General features: G+C 46.9%; 3 protein-coding genes across 13 annotated transcripts in view; all 3 read right to left on the bottom strand.

Moving 5' to 3' along the window:
- The window catches only part of nfasca (neurofascin homolog (chicken) a), a 33643-nt gene extending 23622 nt beyond the window's left edge, over positions 1–10021 (bottom strand). For all 3 annotated transcript variants that reach the window (XM_085924775.1, XM_085924772.1, XM_085924774.1), the window contains exon 1: positions 9927–10021. The gene's annotated coding sequence lies outside the window, so the exon portion shown is untranslated. The remainder of the gene's footprint in view (positions 1–9926) is intronic.
- Positions 10022–12480: 2459 nt separating this feature from the next.
- Positions 12481–13964, bottom strand: LOC147048654 (uncharacterized). 2 transcript variants are annotated; one of them, XR_015067517.1, is made up of 3 exons: positions 13633–13765; positions 13223–13544; positions 13017–13164 (listed from the first exon to the last, which is right to left on the bottom strand). XR_015067517.1 is itself a non-coding variant. In XM_085923112.1 (2 exons), the coding sequence occupies exons 1-2, from the start codon at positions 13817–13819 to the stop codon at positions 12607–12609; spliced, it is 975 nt and encodes a 324-aa protein (XP_085779238.1). In that variant the 5' UTR covers positions 13820–13964; the 3' UTR covers positions 12481–12606. The 2 variants fall into 2 exon arrangements, 1 of the variants encoding a protein (XP_085779238.1); XM_085923112.1 differs by having other exon boundaries at positions 12481–13394; positions 13633–13964.
- Positions 13965–14085: 121 nt separating this feature from the next.
- On the bottom strand, positions 14086–20541 carry zc3h11a (zinc finger CCCH-type containing 11A). 8 transcript variants are annotated; one of them, XM_085923108.1, is made up of 17 exons: positions 20387–20541; positions 20005–20101; positions 18861–18926; positions 18567–18723; positions 18375–18494; positions 18183–18306; positions 17930–18115; positions 17799–17858; positions 17573–17713; positions 17368–17439; positions 17176–17271; positions 16243–16698; positions 15987–16054; positions 15562–15919; positions 15299–15447; positions 15088–15200; positions 14086–14854 (listed from the first exon to the last, which is right to left on the bottom strand). In XM_085923108.1, exons 4-17 carry the CDS (start codon positions 18618–18620, stop codon positions 14659–14661), a joined length of 2193 nt encoding a protein of 730 aa, XP_085779234.1. In that variant the 5' UTR covers positions 18621–18723; positions 18861–18926; positions 20005–20101; positions 20387–20541; the 3' UTR covers positions 14086–14658. The 8 variants fall into 8 exon arrangements, with proteins under 8 accessions (XP_085779234.1, XP_085779231.1, XP_085779228.1 ...); XM_085923105.1 differs by having other exon boundaries at positions 18861–19260; XM_085923102.1 differs by having other exon boundaries at positions 18861–19393.
- Positions 20542–20627: the final 86 nt, after the last annotated feature.

Here is a 20627-nt window from a genome sequence, read left to right on the forward strand (position 1 = left end):
TATTCCAAATCGATGGATAGCCAAAGCACACGGTGCTCGTAACTCATTCACTGCCATTCCAGTTCACGGTCAAAGGTAGTCAATGACTTCAGAGTCCTCTTCGATGACGTCTCGCAGCCAGTGATGAGGATAAAGGCGTGCGAGCGAGGATCACGGCATCAAACGGATCAAAATGAGACAACTCCAGCCGATTTTTTGGACCGTTTGCCAAAAGTGCTTATGCAGTTGCCCTCACTTGCAAGCGGACCGCACTGAAGGTAAAATTGCAAGCCAAGCAGATCAAAGAAGCGCATTGTTGGACGGAACGGGATGAAAATCCAATCAAAGCTCCAAATGAAAGGCGGGCAGGCAGGAGACCCCAATCAGTTTGTTGCCCCCTGTCACTTTCAAGTCATCACTGCCACAAAGAAAGGATGGAAAGGAAGGAAGCAAGGAAGCAAGCGGCTCAAGCGGCTCGAGCGGCTCAAATGGCTCAAGCAGCAGCAATTGGGATCAATTTGTCTTCCTCCTCCTCACTCCGCCGTATGAAATATTGAAGAGCGCGTGGCGACATGGTCATCATTCCCCCCTCCCTCACCTTTGTCACATATTTATGACAAGCAAAGAGGCCATTTAGTCATCCCTTCAGGCACACACTCCCACCTGCTGGCAGCCCCCCAAGACATGTCCAACAGTAGCACTGCAGCAGCTCATCACGACAATAAAAAATCCTTCCATCCTTTGTTTCTGTTTTTGTGTTAGGCCTTGAGTATGACCGTGTGCTTGCTACAAAGCTCCAATTGCTTTCAGCCACAACCGCCACAAAGGACTTGCAAATGTGAGAATTCGCCAATCCTTTGTGCAGGAATAAATGAGAGAGCGTGGAGTCTCACCACTAACGCTCCACCTGGATTTGAAATGACCTCTGCCGCACGGCATTCTGCCTGGGATTGGATTTTTTGCTCGGTTTGTTCGGTGCTTTTCTCTGCTTCACGTCGATATCTTCATTCCTTTCCTCCAACAATGCGGGTCAACGTACGACCTCGTCGGCACATCTGGATTTCACTCCTCAAACGCCGCCGGCCAGCACCCGGCTCCATCCGTATCAATTCCCTCCCCTCCCTTTTCAACTTCATCCTCTCCTTCCTAGCAACCGTGAAGGATCAAATTGGGGGCAGAAAGAAAAAAGGAAGAAAAAAAAAATCAGGGAGATAAAGAAAGACGCTGGCTGAGGCGATGGCAAGTCTGCGACTGTGTGTGTGCGCGCATGGCTAGTTTGCATGTCTTCCAGGCCTAATTTGCTGAGATGGGCCCATCTGCCTCCAGGTTACGCTAAACTCATTCTGCCATCGGCTGCTCTGGATCCTCGTCTCACACACACACACACACACACACACACACACACACACACACACACACACACACACACACACACACACGGACAAATGAACTGTTGTCATCTGTCGTTTCTCTTCCATAATTCTAAGATTAGCAAAGTTCATTTCCTCAGAACAGCCTCTGTTCTTTTCCCGTGCCTTTCTTGAACTAAATGATATGAAGTCTCTTTGGAAGCGAATGTTTGACCATCTGTGAACAGTAACATTACTATCTCTATTCAGAATTATACAAACATATTATGTCCAGCTGTCCAGTACTCTCTGCATTGAAATCCGAAAATAATAGTGACATGGTTGTGTGTGTTGCTTACATATTTGTGGACGCGTGTGCATGTGCAACGCTGGTGAAAAATAAGAGAAGATTCTTATTTATCATATATCATAGCACTCTGCCCCCCCCTACCCAGGCGCACAGTTAGACTGATGAAAATGTGGCCAAAAGCTATCAAATATGTACTTTGGTGAGAAAAGGAGAGTTTTGCACAACATGCAAACATTCTGCATGATGTGTTTATGTAGAAAACTCGTATCAAGCTCAGAAAGTTTGGAATAACAAAATATCAAGCCAATCCATGTGGAATGCTTATTTTGGAGTTGAAATCAGAAAAGAAGAAGAAGAAAAAAAAAAAAAACAGGGTCTGTTGCGACAGCCTCATTGCTCCCAAATGAAAGGAACTATTACACGAATGAGTGGAGCAATGGCCATTGGCAACCTGAGCCCTTTTTGGCCATCAAGAAACTCACTGGCTGGAAAAATACATGCAAGCAGCGTGCAGGCCAAATGCAAACAAATAAGGTGCATTTATTCTTCAGTCCAATAAGAATAGTAGCTATGCGGAAGTCGTTTCATCCGGCCACATCCAGCCATCCCTCCAATTTTGATGGGGTTTACGGGATGACGGCGAGCGCACGGCACGGTTGGTTCCGTGGTGTTAAACGTGGGCCGTCACTGGCTCTCGCCAAGCAGACAGCCATTTCTCACTCACGCACATGCAATGAGCAGCAACATCTGTATCTTTTCTCTTGAACTGACTGAGGATTTTATCCACCAAGGATCATACAATCAATTCATGAGGAACGTTTTCTTTTGTCAATATACAAAGTGAATTGTAAATCCATTTTCTTTGGACTTCATCTCTTTTTCAAAACCGCAGGCACGTAGCTGCGGGCAGCCCTGCACTCGAAGCACTCTGTGGGGGAGAGAGACATACGAGTCCTCTCGACAAAACCGAAGACCGCATTCGTCTTTCTCACTCTCACTTGCTTTTTCTGTTTTGTGGCTCAGCTCCACAGTGCTCCAGAACAAAGAAGGGGCTGTCTGGATTTGAGTCTGCTCGTGTTTGTGCGTGCAAGTGTGGGCGGACCACCCCACACGACACCCATAAAAAATGGGAGATCGTCCCTTCACACACACACTCAAAGCTTCAACAGCTTCACATCAGTGACAAATCTGTCCATCAATGCACATTGAAGAGTAAAACCTCTTCAAGTGGCCAATAGAAGCAGTATGCATCATGAAGGTTCACAGGGTATTGCTCAATCCGAATTTTTGGACAAGCACAAGGAGCAGTGATATTTACATATGTGACGGAACACAATTGTCAGCCACTTGGTCACATCCGCCAGATCAATACATCATCAGTCTCAAGCTAATTTAACAACGACAGGCCGAGCCAGCCAGCCAGCGAGCACTTGTCAAATGACGAGCAGACTCCCAATGAAAAGAACAAAACATTCCCAAGTGTGTTCCAAGCCCGGACTTTCAGAAGAATCACATGAGGAGAAAACTCTTTTTGTCTTGAAAGTCCTCAGCTTACACAAAACACACAAGCACTTCTTTCTTTACCTTTCTCAATGCACGCTTAAATCCAGGTTGACGCACACTGTTGTAGCTCCATCCCAGGGAAAACAAGCAAACAAACAAAAAGAAAACAAAAGAAAGGAAAGACTGGACAATTGTTCATCAAACACTCATCGATGTCACAATGTCATTGTGGCTATCTATTTGCCAAGCAAGCATCTCTCTGATGTGTTCCTCTCGCTGGCTGGGTCACATATCAGTGTGATCTCTGCTCTCCCTCTCACACTCTTCTCCATCCATCTGTCACCGCCCCCTCATTTGACCCCTCCCACCTTATGAATTATTAATGAGCCTCACACGCGCTGCACTCCAACGGTAACATTCTTTAAATATACAATCAAACAGCAATTGAAGAATGCTAGGCACAAATAGATATTGGTTTCCATGGTAACCATGATCACAGCCAGCCAGGCAGACACGCAGCCACGCAGGCAAACACGCAGGCAGACACGCAGGCAGGCAGACACGCAGGCAGGCGCTCGCTCACTCGCATTGGTGAATCAAAACAAACTTTGGCCACATGTTTACAAATGCTTCCCGCAAACAATGGATTGGACAAGACAAACTGCAAAACTGCTTGCAACCTTGACTTGAACCCTGACAAAACTTAAAATTCACTTTACCATCGAAATGGATCATTTCCTACTCTGCTAGTACATGGAATAAATCCATCCATCCATCCATCCATCCATCCATCCATCCATCCATCCATCCATCCATCCATCCATCCATCCATCCACGGCACCAACACCTAAGCAGTAGCTCAAACTCACGGCAGCCACGCATGCACACATTTACACGCCAAAATGCACAGGTCACCGACAAGACAGGGCTGGCTGATCATGCATGAAGGCGAGGCGAGGCGAGCCAGCGTGCGTGCGTACTCAAAACACACACACACACACACACACACACACACACACACACACACACACACACATAGCTGCCCACGTATGTAGCACAGGCGAGAAAACAGCCCCCCCCCCCCTTAGCTGGAGGCTATCTGAGATTTGTCATGGATGCGACATGGCTGGAAGCAAGGTCAGTCACGGTAAATTAGTGTGCGCATAGAAATTGGGGAGCTAAGTGCAACATTTTCCACATTAAAAGCTGGAGTGACATTTGGAGTGATCAAGCAGGTCACCAATTCCTTCTTTCTATACTTGGATTGAGATTTAAACGCTTACAAGTCATTGAAATGAAATCCAAAATCAATGATGGCATGCGTATAAATAGATCAGATGCTGTGGCAACAACAGGACAGACCATCTCATCTTGCCCAGTTTCCTTTAGACGGGTGCCACGCACACACACACACACACTGACACACAAGTTGACGAACTTGTGTCCAGATGGACTGCAGCAGTTGACCTCTGATCACTTGTGCACACACTAAACGGTCACACTTCCAGACACAATGCACTTAAGCTCCCTCACACACACACACACACACACACACACACACACACACACACACACACACACACACACACACACACACACACACACACACACACACACACACACACACACACACACACACACACACACACATTACCATTGAACATAACAAACTGCACTGACTGGCATACATATAAAGATGTATGCCAGTCTTTATAGAATACACAACAACCTTATTTCGATACAAGAAAAAGTGGGAAGAAAAAAAAATATACCTTAATGGCACTACTAAGAAGTGAATCTTCAATATGGACAGAGAGGCCAATCGAACAAAACCATTTTGAGAAAAGTGTCAAATATTGGCTCAAGGGAAAATAATCCAAGTAACCAAGGCAAATGTGAGGAATGATAGAGAAAAAATGAGGACAACGTAAATGATTTATGCCCAGGGGTTCCTCGCTTTAATTAACTCTGCAATGACCCCTATACACACACACACACACACACACACACACACACACACACACACACACACGTACGTACGTACGTACGTACGTACGTACGCGTTTGCAGTGGTTATTGAAGCGGGTGTCGGGTCAGAGTCTACCCAGGGCAAACGCACATCTTTATGACTCATTTAGGACCTCACTTTTGGGCAGACCTTCGTCCTCACTATGACGCATTTTCATTTGTGTCATACATTGGACGCTACGCAACCTCCACCTGGAACAATACACACACTGTGACGATACACACAAATACACACTGGCTTTTGTGTTGGGTAGCGAATGCAACGTAAAAGATTCTTTTCATTCAAATAGAACCAAACAGAATTGGTGTGTGGGCTTCTGTCAATTAGGCTTTGTTCATGTGAAGGAGGACTGAGTGAGTGTACATTAAGATGAACAACACATGAGTGTACCATTGCACACGTAGCAGCCAGCCAGCCACCCCTTCCTTTCTTCCTTCCTTCCTTCCTTTTTCAAACAACCCGTCCCATGAGTTGAGAACTTTTGGCGTAATAGGCTTGACAATGTAACAGAAGCAGGACACGGTGTCTGTTGTTCATTCCCCCCCCCCCCCCAATTTGATGAGCAGCACTGAGTTGCCTCATTTGGAGTTTAGGATGAGAGCCAAAATCACTTGTTTTCTCCCACTCGCTCTTTCACAACCTCTGTGTGGGCGAACATGCATGGGTGCTTATGCCTTTGTTCCTTCGACTGTATATATCTCAACCATGCCAGAAACAAGCATGGATACAAAGAAAAAAATGCATCCATTGTTTTTGGCGCCCTGTCTAGTGTACAGGCAGCGCAAGCTTCACTTGTCACGGTCGACGCAGCATTCGTCAAGTGATGGGACTGCCTGGCCGCCGCATCTGACACCGAAGCTTCAGCTGAGAGGCTCCATCCGCACTTTTTGCTTTGCGCCAACACTTGGGGCACCTGTCATGGCTTTTCGCTTTGTGTGCCGAGGCACGGGGAGCGCGTCACATGTCATGTCCACCGTGAGAAAGGCAAGGGTCGAATTCAAAGAGCCGGGCCATGCGAGGAAGCAGCTGTTTCACAATAAACAAGAGTCATCCAGACACCGTTGCTATGGCGACGTTGATGCCGCCTGTGTCTGTCCGAGACCAAAACGGGTCTGCGAACAGAACACAGCCGGCCGTGGCAAGCTGGATACGTTTGATCACAGCGCAGCGCAGCACAGCACAGCACAGCGCAGCACAGCCTCACGTGGCAAGCCAGCCAGCCAGCCTATTGTCTTCCATGCCACGGAAAAAGCTGCCTCCTTAGCAGGGGCCACATGGCCCAAGCAGAGGCTCAAGTCATTTGTTCATTTAGCCCAATGAACCTCGACCGCCTCCTCCCTCCCATAACTGGCCAACAAACACATAGATAGATAGATAGATAGATAGATAGATAGATAGACGGACGGACGGACGGACGGACGGACGGACGGACGGACAGACAGACAGACAGACAGACAGACAGACAGACAGACAGACAGACAGACAGACAGACAGATAGACAGATAGATAGATAGATAGATAGATAGATAGATAGATAGATAGATAGATAGATAGATAGATAGATAGATAGATAGATAGATAGATAGATAGATAGATAGATAGATAGATAGATAGATAGATAGATAGATAGATAGATAGATAGATAGATAGATAGACGCACAAAGCGCAAATAATGGGATGACACCCTCAAACTGATTTCACTTGAATGATCAAGCCCAAAGTGACAAGTTTGGCAGCCACATATACATCGAAAGTTGATGAGGCAGCAGGTGGTCAGCGGCAGGCGGAGCAGTCACACACACACACACACACACACACACACACACACACACACACACACACACACACACACACACACACACACGTAAAGAAAAGAAGCAAGACGTACAAGCCCTGCATATCTAATGACATACCAAGACCACCTAAAAACACAACCAACTTGACAATCAATAACACGCTCACTCAAAGTTTAGGAAGGACAGCTACTTGGCTTCATGAGGGACGTCACATGATTTGCTTTCTGACTTATTTGATTGCATTGGCTGTCGCTTGATCACTTCAAAAAAAGAACATCGGCAGATTGCACATCAATAAATAAAAAAAAAACAAAAACATTTCCTCATTTTGTATTTTCATGGAAATGAACACATCACAGCATGGTATTTGTTGAACAAAGACACCAGGATTAATGAGTGACGAGGCTTACGCACGCGGATGTGGGCGTGGACGCACGCACGCACACAACGTTATTCATGCCAACTAGACTCCTGCGCTTCCTCTTCAAGTCCACAAAAAGAAATGTAGTATACAGATGTAAAGGATAAGTGCAATTAGCACTGATACCATCTGTACTGTAAGTAAGGAAGGAAGCAAGCAAGCAAGCTTTATTGGTCATGCCGTTGATGTTGTTCAAGCGTGCCTAACGAATTGAAATATCACTTGCCCTATTAAAGGAAGGCCTCAAACGTTTTACAATGGGATAATCAACAAACCAAAAAGGCTGCACGCTGCCATTTTTCATTTCAATGCCATTTGACTCGATATGAAGGGCCACCTCCATTACTCTTGCATTGTTAACCTGCCAACACTCACTGCGTGTGCGTCTTTTAAAGATCACACGCCCAACAGTTTTAATGTCCTTGACCGAGCTTTCATTTCCATCTTGGCATTTGATTTGATTGGATTAGCCCTGCTTGTTTGGGTCACCATGCTCACCACAGATCAAATATAGCTCAGTCATCGAAAACAATCGAGCAATCAATCAATCAAAGTTGATTTACAATAGACAACTGGTACCCAAAGTGCATCGAAAGGATCTACGTGTGGCATATTCCTTCACAGTGCCTACGACTTGATTGGTCATCCCCCCATCAAGATGGGAGTCTCCTTGCTTCCTTCCTTGCTTCCTTCCTTGCTTCCTTGCTTCCTCCCTCAGCAATATGAATGACTTCGTTTCTATTGTATTATCTATGTCACAGACGTCTGTTAATCACTCTTCCGTGTGTTTTGTCCATCTCATCTCACACTAATCTGTTTCTATTTGACAAATTCCCCCCTCCCCTCCCGCGTCACTTCATCATCTCAATCTTGAACTCTGATGAGCCAGCCAGCCAGCCAGCCAGCCAGCCCTCTCAGTTGATCTGGTCATTTTTTGCAATCACTGAGACCCCCAGCTTTCTCAGCTTCCCCTTCATCCCTTCTGTCTTAACCCACTTTCAAGAGCAAACAATAGAGACAATGGTGAGCGAAACCCTGAGGCAGCTAGGGAGGGAGGGAGGGAGGCAGGGAGGGAGGCAGGGAGGCAGGGAGGGAGGGATTGTCCACAGCGGCCAGGGCGAGTGAAACTATCAAAAGACTGCTCCCCACAGAGAGTGAGAGATGCCTAGTGCCCATCTGCTGAGGTGCTGAAAGCAAAGAAGGGGGTTGATGGTGACAGATGACAAAGAGAAAATGAGATTGTGATCTGCGCAAAGGATGCAGATACATGCTATGTCCTCACCTCATTTATACATCATCAATTCAATTCTTCAAATAGCCCGAGTGTGGCTGCATACAAAAAGTCTTTGATGAACCTGCTCATCCAGTTCTGCAAACATTCTCTTCTTTTCTTTCCTCAATATTGGCTGCCAACCAGAGACTTTGATGACATACAGTACGAAAAAAGTCAACATTATGATGTCCACTTCACATTGATTTTAGTCGCTACAAAAGAGTGAGAAAATACAATTCTCGTGCTAAATAGACTGCTATCGTGTTTAACATTCAGTCAGATTACGGCTGGCCCGATGATATCGGAAAAGGCCAAGGTGTCAGAGCTGCCCTTGATTTACATTGCAATGCCGCACTTTCAATCAGATACACTTTTGGTGCCGCATATAAATGGACCATTAGTCTTTTCATCGTAGAATGACAAACAAGCAAATTGGCTGACTCGATGACACCGCTGCACATCTGCACACAAAAAGCACAAAGCAAAAGTCGAATATGTCACCATCGAGACACACAAGATAGATTTGTCAACAAACTCGAACGAGTCCGACAACATCTGTGTGACCAGCAGCTTTAACCGAATAAGATGCTTTGTCTCAGAGGATTTGATCTGATGCATAGATTTGAATCTCAACTACATTTAGAAAGTAGCCTTTGGCCAAATGCTCCATTTGTCAGTACGCATCATCTGAAGACAATTTGGACCTTTGGCTCATGGTCGTCTCGTCTACAGATATTGGACTCGATCCCAGCCACTAAGCATGGGCCAACCAGGGGACGGACATTTCAATGTTCAAAAGATCCAATCGATAAAAAGCCGATTTAAAAAGGCTGGAAATGCAAGGCAATCGACACACTTGTCAATTGCATGAAGCATGTTTGCAAAGATCTAGCTCGGCTCCAGTTCCTCAACCTTTCTGGGGACAAGCATCCAATGTCAAAAGTGTGGCGACCCCTGATGGAAGAAGCCCAAAGTCGCACGCAACAACATTTAGTCAACAGTCGCGTTTGTCAACAGCTCTCTGCTGCCCTCAGCTGGACAACACAACACATTTCACCGAAGCCAACGTAGGAAAATGAATGATGAATGAAGTCATCTATTTTAGACTTTATTATTGTATTAATGACAAGCGTAATATTGTTTTTTTGGTCTGCAGTAAACAGGTGTCCGATTTTTCATCCAAATGAAATCATTCTCCGTTTTATCTCAGTTCCTACGTTGGAAGATGACAGAGCTCGCTATACTTGCACGTTAGCGCCCGCTCACCTGTACTTAGTCCGTGCGTCCGTCCGAGCGGGCATGCATGCATGCATGCATGCTGGCCTACTTTGCCTTTCCCTGGTAGCGTCCCTGATCTTCGCGTCCGTCCATCGCCTTAATCCTAGGTGCACGTGTGGACATTTGAGTGAGGAAGCGTCTGTGTCACTCACTCATTATCTTGCAAACGGAAACCTGTGTGAGTGCGCGCGTGCGTGCGAGAAGGCGCTCGCTCATGTGCGCGTTCCTGATCGCTCCAGGGTGCACAGGTCCCCGCAACAGTGCTAGCGGGCCACATACTATTGATTTCATGACACGCTGATTCGGGCCGGTCTAAATGTAGACACGGGTCGCATTTGACCCGCGGGCCGGACTCTGGGCATTGGGCAATGTCACCAATCATCGGCTTAGTTCTGTGCGTGGTTTCTTCTTGTTTCCTTCCAAATGATGTCCAGCCCCTCCTAAACTAGGAGAAAACTAAAGAGCTGCATGGACTGGTGCTCAGTCATCCAAAGTCCAATGGGAAATTCTACAGCACTGGGTGCTGAGATGCAAACTTTATTTCCCAGTAAGACTTGGCACACTATTGTGCCATTACAATACCACAGTAGATTGCAGCACTGCATGAGCACTAGAAAGGCTTTGTAGCTATTGCTGATACATTTGGAGTGTTTTACTGTTCCGAGCATACAAGCATTTGAAACAGCTTTTTGTCCGGTGCCGGCCGGCCGCCCTAAGCTGATTCTTACTGCACACATCCGTCCGTTCAGCTCTCATTACGCTGGTCGATAAATCGACTCCAGAGGCAGGGTCATTGAAAAAAACAATTCACAGCCCATTCTAAAAATACGTACATTTGAAGCCTGAACTAGGAAACGGGACTTGCAGCGTTTTAGACGCTGCTCCATGCGCGCAGCATTTTCGACGTATGTCCGGCTGACTCCATCACTGCTGGTGGGTGGCAAACCAGCCATCGAGGATCTCTGGGCGTGGGTGGATACTATTGGGTTTGGGAGTGGAAATGGAAAGTCTTCAAACTTAATGTGGAATTAGCGAAAACCACTTTTTGTTCTGGGGCCTGTCACTGTCAATCATGGGCCCGCCCGAGCGCTTGGACATTTTCAAGACTTACTGTACTGTAGTCATTTTGTCGCAGCAAGTGAAGTTCAAGGTCATTGTGGAAATCTACTGCATTATCCGCACGCACATGCACGCACACAGCGCTCCCCTTAAGCAATACGCAGTATTTTGTCCATGAGTTGAGCCGTGACATGCCGTGACGTAAGCCAACACATTAGCTTGTCCCATTGCCATTTCAAGACGCAGTTCTGGCACCCCCCAAGCATCACACGCTGCTGAAACGTTGCGGCTAAAGCGAGCAAATGGAAACTTCCAGTGGCTCTTTCCCCGTCCTTCTTTCCACATCCCACTTCACCTACGCTTACGTCACTGACACTCATTGGCTTCTGGCAAGGCCCAGTCAGACTTTGGAGCATGTCTCTTCAGTTTGCGCTTAGCAGCGGCGGCAGCAGCAGCGGCGGCCGCGGCAGCAGCAGCCGCAGCAACAGCAGCAGCCGCAGCAACAGCAGCAGCCGCAGCAACAGCAGCAGCCGCAGCAACAGCAGCAGCCGCAGCAACAGCAGCAGCCGCAGCAGCCGCAGCAACAGCAGCAGCCGCAGCAGCCGCAGCAGCCGCAGCAGCAGCAGCAGCAGCAGCAGCAGCAGCAGCAGCAGCAGCAGCAGCAGCAGCTTCCGAAACCGCAGCATCATCATCATCCAGCGGATGCGCAGGGAGGGTAACCGGGAGACTCACCCCCCCGTGTACCGTGTCCGGGAAACACAAACGACTTTGTGCCGTTGTCATTTTATCATCCGCTGCGTCACAGAAACTACTCAAGACCGGTGTATGGAGTAAAAAGGTGTCCTTTTACCTGCGTTGTCTTCGCCACGCGCGGCTGGCTGGGCGGCCACCTTTTCAGCTCTTCTGCAGCGGCGGCATTACAATCAGAATAGCTGCGACTTGTCTCTCTCTTTCGATGCTACCCGAGCTGGGACGCCGTGTGTGCGCGCGCGTGCGCGTGCGTGCTCTCAATGCAGTGCAGGTTTCTCCTGTGCCACGTCTTGCACTCCTCCTCCTCCCTCTGTTCTCGCGTTGATCTACACTACAGCGTGCACGCAACCTGCAGGTTGCGGCCAGGATTTCAACTATGACCAATCATCGGCTCAAATTTCAAATAGCGTTTTATCTTTCAGTCACCAGCCCCATGTTCTCCCCCTTACAGCGGCCCAGCAAAGACATTGGATGCATGGACTCTTTTTGAAATAAAGCAACATTTAAAATATGAATATTTCAAAATAGGAAATAAAGCAGGTGCGTATATAACTGATTTCAACTGTACTACTACAGTGGATTTCTTTTCGAGGACTGTCATCTAATAATTTTGTTTGTAACGTTTACTGGAATTAAAGATCAGGATCAGCGCGGTGGACAATGAGTGCCGTTTTGAGAAAGCTATGTGCAATCTGCCGAGGGCATCGCCACGCACTCATTGACTTGAGCACAGTTTAGGTCCCCCTTTCATTTTTTTTCTCTCTAAGGACCCGAATAAAACAATGGGCCACACAATATATTTTATTTAGACAGAAAACACAGAAGAGTGGCAGAGGCTCTTTGTTTGCGTACATTTGATTTACTTTCCGGCGGCGTGAGGGTTCCTCGGAAACGGCGCCCGGCTCCAGCTGGCTCGTTCTCGGGTGTGGAGCCGAAAATGGGTGTTAAGGTGCGCAGACTGATTGAAGCGTTTGCCACACACGTGACAAGCAAAGGGCTTCTCCCCAGTGTGAATTCGATGGTGCCTCTTGAGCATGCTGACCGTGGTGAAGCTCTTGCGGCACACTGCGCAGCTATAGGGCTTCTCCTTGGTGTGCCAACGCATGTGGACCTCCAACTGGCAGGCAAAACTAAAGCCTTTTCCACACTCTTTACAAGCGTGGCACCTCTGTATGGTGGCGGCGTGAGCGTTACGAGAAGGGGGCGACTTGAGGGATTTGGGGCCTTTCAGCTGCAGCGTACGGACACTTGCCTTAGGATTTGTGCAAGGTAGTCCCGTCGCCTGCTGCGCCAGCGATCCCGAAAGATCTTTCCGGACGCTATTTTCAGCAGTAGCGCCACCGCGAGCGTCTTTTCCGGCCGAATGTAGAGCGCGAGCGGACGATGAGCTGCTGGCTGCAAAGTGTCCCTCATTTTCCTTGAATGGCAAAGGAGAAGGTGAGACTGTATCGCTGCAACACAGCGTTTGAACTAACCTGGATTGTGCCTCAAATGGACCACAAGGTTCTTTTTCTGGCTCTCTTCCACCACCATCATGCATACACCCACTGTGAGCGTCTCCGAGGTGGGGCTCTTTTTTCACTTGAACACCGCTTAGCCTTCCAGAGTGGTGCGTGGCGGGATCTTGGGATTGGACAGCACACGCTTCTGTGAAGTTAGAGACGTCACTTAGTAGCAATGCTATTTCCACTGCTGCCAATCAGTTCAGGGTGTCTGTCCCCCGCCTACTGCCCGATGACGCCGTGGGGACACAGAATGGATGGATGGATGAGAAACATTTGACTACGGCCTGAATCACTGACAAAGGCAGAAATAATCGTCATCAAAACAATTGACAGCAATTGACGTATGTGATGCGACAAGCGGGTCCGTCCGTTCTCCTTACCTGGTTGCAGTAATAGTCGTTGGACGGCGACATTGAGTAGCCGTTTCAGGCGCTCGTTCTCTTCTTTTGAACGGCAAATTTCACTCTGAAATTGAACAAAGGTGTCTTTGATAGCGCGGAAAATGTCCTCAGCGACCGCTGTCAGTCTGTCGTTCAAAAACACGTTGAGCAGCTCCAGCTTGGTCATGTTGTCTGTCTCCTTCCCTGCGCTGCGGAACGCCCTTCTGTTTACGTCTGCTGACCCGGAAGTGATCCCCCCCCCCTTTTTTTTAAACCAACAATCATATTTATGTGAACAAATGTAGAAATACAATACATTGACTCAATGAAAAATAGTCAGAGAGAAACCGTTGTAGCATCCTCTCGTTCTATCGTCCCCCTACCTCCGAGGACTGGCAATAACGTCGCTCGGCCACTTGTTTCAGAAAAGCCCTCATGTTGAACAAACCCAGCTTGTTAAATAAAAGCATTTTTATTGACAGTCATGTGATGTGGACAAATGACTGTGGAAAAGTCTTGTCTTATCTGCTCTCAACCTTTCAAAAGAACGCATTACATGAAAAGAGACTATATTTCTCAGCAATGCATACAAAGAAAATCTTTACCTGAGGTTTCAACATGAAGTCCTGTTTGGAATTAAAGCACACCGAATAAATCTGGAAATGCCTCAAGAAACAAAAAATAGACATTTGAGGGGGAGAAAAATCAGAGATGAGCTCCTCGGAATCGACAAGACGTAAATAATTTGCTGCTTTTAAAAAGGTCATTATGAAAGTCAAAGTGACACTATTCATTTGAAACTAAAAGCAACGGGAGCATCGGAAACATTTGTCTTTTACTATATACATACATCCCAGTGCATACACAGTATGTCTCTTTTCCAAAGCCTAAAATCTCCCACGTAGGTATAACAGAGAAAGATCAACCCCAAGTAAATGAGAGATATACGGGGGTCCCGAGATGAAATACAATGAGTAAATAGCAACGTGGGTGTCGTCGACTGAGCCGGCCGAGGCCAGGAATGCCTCAGCTGCCAATCATGTCTGACAGTTCCTGCAGGAGATCGTCCTCCCCGATGCCCGGGTCCACATCTCCGTCCAGATGATCCTCTGTGAATTCGTTGATCAGCTCCTCAAAGTCATCTGCGGCCGAGGTGGAGTTTCGTGACCCTACGGCACTCTGTCTCCGCGATTTACTTTGAGGAGCCGTCTTCGGGACGGAGCTAACAGAGAAGGATCATTCTTTTGGAGGTGGAAAACATTGACATTTGCAAAAATAAAATCACACGACTGACACAACTCTCGACTTTTTCCACGCTTGTCTGTGAAGTCGCAATTTACTGTTATTTTGCCAAAACAGCGAGTCGGCGAATGTGGTTTGTGAAAATATGCGTCTTTTTTTTTTTTTTTTTTTAAGACAACGCTATAAAAGACATCAAATTTCAGTTTCGCATACTTCGGTGGGGCTTCCACGGTCGTAGCAAGACCGACATCCATCCTGGCGTCTTGGCCGGGACTGCGCTGCGAAACACGGACGCTCTGCGGCCCCGTACTTGATGGCCTCGGCACCTTTCCAAAAAAGTCAAAATGTGCAAAATCAGTTCCAAGTGTATTTCTTCACCCAAATGTCAATGTGACCGTGCGCGCGCGCGCTTTGGTTGACTTACGTCCCTCCTCGCAGCGGATTCCTGGAAAAGGGTGAGAGGTTTAACGGCAGCGATGGCAGAGCGCGGCGCTGCTCTCTTCCGCTTCTGGCCTGCGTTGACTTGTAAGGCGGGCTTCATGACAGACGGCTTCACGTTCAGTTTGGGCCGCACTGAAACAAAGTCATGCGCATTTGTCTATCTTCCAGCAATATTTTCATATGTGTCGTGGCAGAAATCCGGTGAAATTTGCTCAAACTCCAAGTAAGGTAGTAGGTGCAAAGTACCTTTTGTGTCCGTGGTATTTGTTCGATCAGTGTGTACTGCCGCACAATGGAGTCTTTCTGAAGTGGTCTGCTTGGCTGAGGATGGTGAAATTGAGCTTTTGCTGGTTTTGCATTGGCCCTTGTTGGAGGTGCCCGCATTCCCTAAGAGAGCGTCTTCCACCAGAAGCCAACTCTCAGCGTTGTTTGGACGGCACTCGGGTGGGACATTTTTACTCTCCGGGGTAGACTCTGCCGGAGGAAGAATGGCTTTCGGCGTCACAGAGGCTCGCTGGCCGACCACGGCCGTTTCCTGTTTGCGGAGCCGTTTTTCTCGCATAATCTCCTCAAACGTTTTGACCTTGACAATCTTGGAGGTGCTCTGGAAAGGCAAGTTAGAGTTCCACTTACGAGATCACAACAACAACGTAGGCGGTCACACATCTCACCTCGGGAGTAACGGGAGCGTTGCGTGTTCTTTTAGTCACCTCAAGACTTTTGTCTAGTGTGATGTCGCCTGCAGGATTCAACAAACATGGCTTGTTACAGACAGACAGACTGACTGACAATTGGCTATGTATGCATGCGTGCTTTTTCTCCCACGACAAAATCCCACCCTGCCAAATGTGCGGTGGATGTGCTAACCATGGGTCAATATGAAGGAAAAGTGAAATGTCTGCTGGATTGTGTGGGAACATCTCTTACACGGAGCTTTCTGGTTTTGCTGCAATGGCGGCGGCTTCTTTGCACCGTTATTCTCCTGCGCGTCTTCATCGGCCTGAACTCGGGCTGCTTTCTCCTTGCGGATTTCCTCCAAGGTTTTCACTCTCACTTGGCCTACTTTTGGGGAATCCCAAAGAAGCCCCACAGAATATTTGTCAGCTGTCGATTTGATCTTTTTAAGGCTGTCTTCCTGCTGATCTTCTTTTCTTTTCTTCTTTGCGTGGAGGGTTTCCTCGGGTTGTCTGTTGTGGTCAATAGCGCGTTCCTTGATGGAAATGGTCCGCTTCAGAGCCTTAGATGTGTGGATGGGTGCCGACGTGACTTCTCCGCCGTCTTTTTGCTTCTGTGATTTTGCCGCTTTTTCCATTCGTATTTCCTCTAAGGTTTTGATGCGGATTTGCTGGGACGTGCTTTTTGACACTGCGCCGCTCTCGTCTGCTGGCAAAACATAAACACAAAGGCGTTATTTGAGCTCCATCGCAAGCAGACTTCCCTGGTTGACTGAGAAGATGTTTGGCCTCTCATCCGAGAAGCCTTCTTCTCCAAAAGATTCAGTTTATGAGACACGGATAGATAGGATTGAGCAGTCTGGGTTGGTGTGGAAAACACAACTACTTCTGCACTAAGTTGGAGGGGCTCCCTCCCTCCCGGGCATCCTCCCTCCCTCCCTCCCTTTTTGTCCAAGATGCAAATTGACAAGCCTAAAGGGCGTACAAAGGGGCCCGTGTGTTTTTCTTCTTTTGTCCTTTGTTACAGCTGCAGCTCACTAAACAAAGTAGTACTTTATATTGTAGAAAGCATCTGACTTCTTTGTCATGAATATGTACGTTTTGGTCTCTTGAAATGTTGAAATGACAGTCAGATCATCCAAGAGAGTTTGTTTGGGACCAACTTGAAATGTTTACCAAGGCTTACCTTTCTGACAGGGCGCTCGTTCTTCTCTCACAAATTTCCCCAAACGCTTTGCCAGGCTGTTTTTGATAGGAACAACATCCCCGTCGTCTTTTCGACCTACACAGGGGACGGACGACAAGTCGTTCCTTCCATTCATTCATTCTTTGTCATGAGAGTACAATGATCAATCTGTGGCAAAAGAATGAAACTTACAGGTGGTGTCTCTCTGCCTCCCGAGCCGGTCGGCAACAGTAGCCGCCGGTGATGTCAACGTTTCTAGTTTGCCTGAGATTGAGAACATCAAAGTAAGTTGAATTGATGCAGCAGCGTGTCGATTTAGTTGCTGCGTCTATGTGTAGACAAGGGAACGACGGGCGAAAAATTGTCATCCTTGGAGAAATGCGGCAGCAATTTTTACCTGGGTTGGATGTACCAAAGGGTAGCCGGATGTTTTTTTTCTGGCCATTGACAGCCATATCAGCTCTGTTCATGCCGGCTTTTAGGGCCCTCCGCAGCCGGAGCTCCTCCAGGGTGGCCACTCCAAAGTTGTGCGATTCATCTGTCAACAAACAGCCCTCCCTCATTTAGTCCTCCCAAGAGCATTTCATTTGCGTCCGTCTTTGCTTCTAATTTGAGTTTCTCACCGGCGGCAGCCTTGCATCTTTTTCTTGGGGAAGGGCCGTCTCCTTCCTCTGAGAATTGGTCTGGCACCACAAACCATCGTTAGAAGAGCGCAAAAAGAAAGGCACGCAGAAAACCAAAGAACGCAACACACCGTCTTCATCCTCATCATCATCCGCTGGATTAATCACCACAGGTGGATGAGTAGGGCTCGGGACCGTTTCCTGGCTTTCGGTCTTCAGAACTCCTCTCAGCTGGGGATTGCTTGCAGTGGGGAGAGGAGCGGCTGCCGGCGGGGCCGCCGGCTCTTCGTGCTGCGCTTCCTCATTGTCACTTTGATCTGGAAACACGTGATTGTTCATTTCACAAGGTCGCCAATGTGAAAGGATGTGGGAATACTAACTCACTGGTGTCAGGTGGGATAAGAATGCCATCCACGTGCCGTTGCTTTTCATGAAAAAAGGCACAGTGTGGTTTTTGGCAGCCGGCCGGGTGGCTCTCCCAATAACACGGGATTTCCTTCCGTTTTTTCTGGAACGACGGAAGAATAGGATGGCCTCACATTGTGACTTGAGTGGTGGAGATTCAAGGCTTCTTACTGTGATCTCCATGTGGCGAAACTTGCAGACGTTTCGGAAGCAACGCCCCTCCTGCCAGAGATTGCAGACGGTCTCGTTGCCCATGGCTGCTTCACAGTGCCGAAAAGGGCAGCTGTCTCCCTAAGAGACAAAATGGTGTGACTTAGGTGCAGGAATATCGCAATATCTCAACAACGAACATCGATTGCTTACTTTATGGCAGGTAGAATAGTAAAAGAAGTAGCAGTCGTCTCCATGGTTGGTCATTGTGAGGCTGGCTGGCTGGCAGAAGTTTTGATTGGCAGCGATCCGTCCGGCCGGCTATCAACTTTGAACTCAGGAGCTGCTATTTCCAGACCAACGGGACTGCCTGGAAGGACAGCTCAGTTCATTGTACAACCTGGCTTATAAAGAAAGAGATTTTACACTGGTGTTGCCCACATCCACCAAATGTACGTGTTAATGATGTGGTTTTTGTTTGCCTCGTATTTATCTCAAGTCAATCACCTGAAGCGGTTAGAAGTGGACTCTCTTGCAGGTTGATGACGGGGTGCCTTGTTTCACTGTGAAGTCCTGGAGGAACACTTGATCCATAAGATAAAAGGGAAATGGGTTGGGGTGGCTCGTCCAGGGCAGTAATCTCGGTAGACTGCTTAACAACACTGAGGATGGCTTCAGGTCCTTTTCATTTTTTTTATTCTAAAGGTTTTTTTTTTTTTTTTTTTTTTTTTTTGGACGGGGGTGGGGAATAATTTGTCTAACGTGAATAAAAAATAAAAAAAACCTTGTAGTTTAGGATGGGCGGGGAATAGGAAAAACGCTTAATCTCTTGTCGCATAAAGGGCAGACTGGAGGATGGCAAAAACAACTCTTCTCAGGCTGGATGGAATTTTGCACACTTGGAAGCCTTAGTGTGATACAAGAAGGGGAAATCGATCATTGTTGAATGGAAAAGAGGTCTTCTGCCCGTGTATTCTCAAACGAAGGTATGTTTTCCATTTCCAAGGATCACAGCAAAGGACCAAAGGATGGATTTAAACCTACAAAAAAATCAATCAAAAACACTCCACACAGGGCTGAAGGGGTTAATATCGCACACATTTGAGAGAGAACATTATAAAACACTTCTTTTGAACGCTATCCCAGCACTTCACCGAGTATATAATCAAAACATATCTATGAACTTCTATTTCAGCTAACTCATATCATGGCTACCTTGTGAAATACAGTTGACATGAATTTTTTGGGGGGTTTAGCTCCATTGGAAATGACATCCAAAAACCTGATCAGGTAACACTTGGAAAGCGCAAGTCTCTTTCAATGCTGATTCCATAAAGCCTCTTTGATAACATGCTGTCATGTACAGTACAAGTTCTAGTCCAATTACTATTATCTGTAAGTATTATTTCTCCACACAAATATTTACGCGGCCCCAAGTCCCCGTAATTGACGATTCTTGTCAATGCACGATTCATGCTGATCACTTACCAGCACCTGCAGGTTTTACTGATACATTAGTAACTCAATTGATGTTAACTGTCTTTGGTGACGATTTGTAAGCTACGGTATGTTCCAGGACAATGCAGTTTAGAAAGGGCGAAGCTCCCCAAACACTAACACCGACAACAATTCACCAAAAGAAGATTCTTACCTAATGGTTTGGTTAAATCCAGATGATGACTTTAACGGCCACGATGCGTTTGTTGTGAAAAATAAAAATAATCACGTAAAATCGACGAAACCTGGCGCTGTTGAAAAGTCACGGCGATTAGTTTGATCAAGACTAACACACGTTTAATCAGTATTGTTAGACACTATATCAATAACATAGTGAATTAAATGCTGACTTCTTTCAAATTTAAATAAGGATTGCAGTTGTCAAATAAATATTTGTTTATGCTCGGAAACAGAGGCCTACTTAGACAGCTCGAGCCACCCTAACATGAAATGTAATTAGTAAAAATACTACACCCAACACCCCTCCATATATGAGCAAACTGTGAAATATAGTACAGAGAAACAGTGAAAATTACCAGTTTCTTGTTTAAAAAAAACAACAACTCTCGTTTGTGATTGAAATACTGTAGTGGGCTTCTCGGATGCCGCCTTCGATCACAGGCAAAATGTCGGCCGCCTCGTTTTTCCCTCCCCTTCGTTCAGCAACAACAAGAAAAAAAACTTTATTGAAACTTTTTCAAAGCGGAAAAGCTATTGCTGATGCTGAATGAAATTGTTTTATTCTGAAAGGTATTGACTGGATGTTACGTATGTTCC

This window comes from Syngnathus leptorhynchus, chromosome 11 (genome assembly GCF_054491065.1).
Source record: "Syngnathus leptorhynchus isolate UIUO chromosome 11, UIUO_Slep, whole genome shotgun sequence".
Classification (NCBI taxonomy): domain Eukaryota; kingdom Metazoa; phylum Chordata; class Actinopteri; order Syngnathiformes; family Syngnathidae; genus Syngnathus; species Syngnathus leptorhynchus.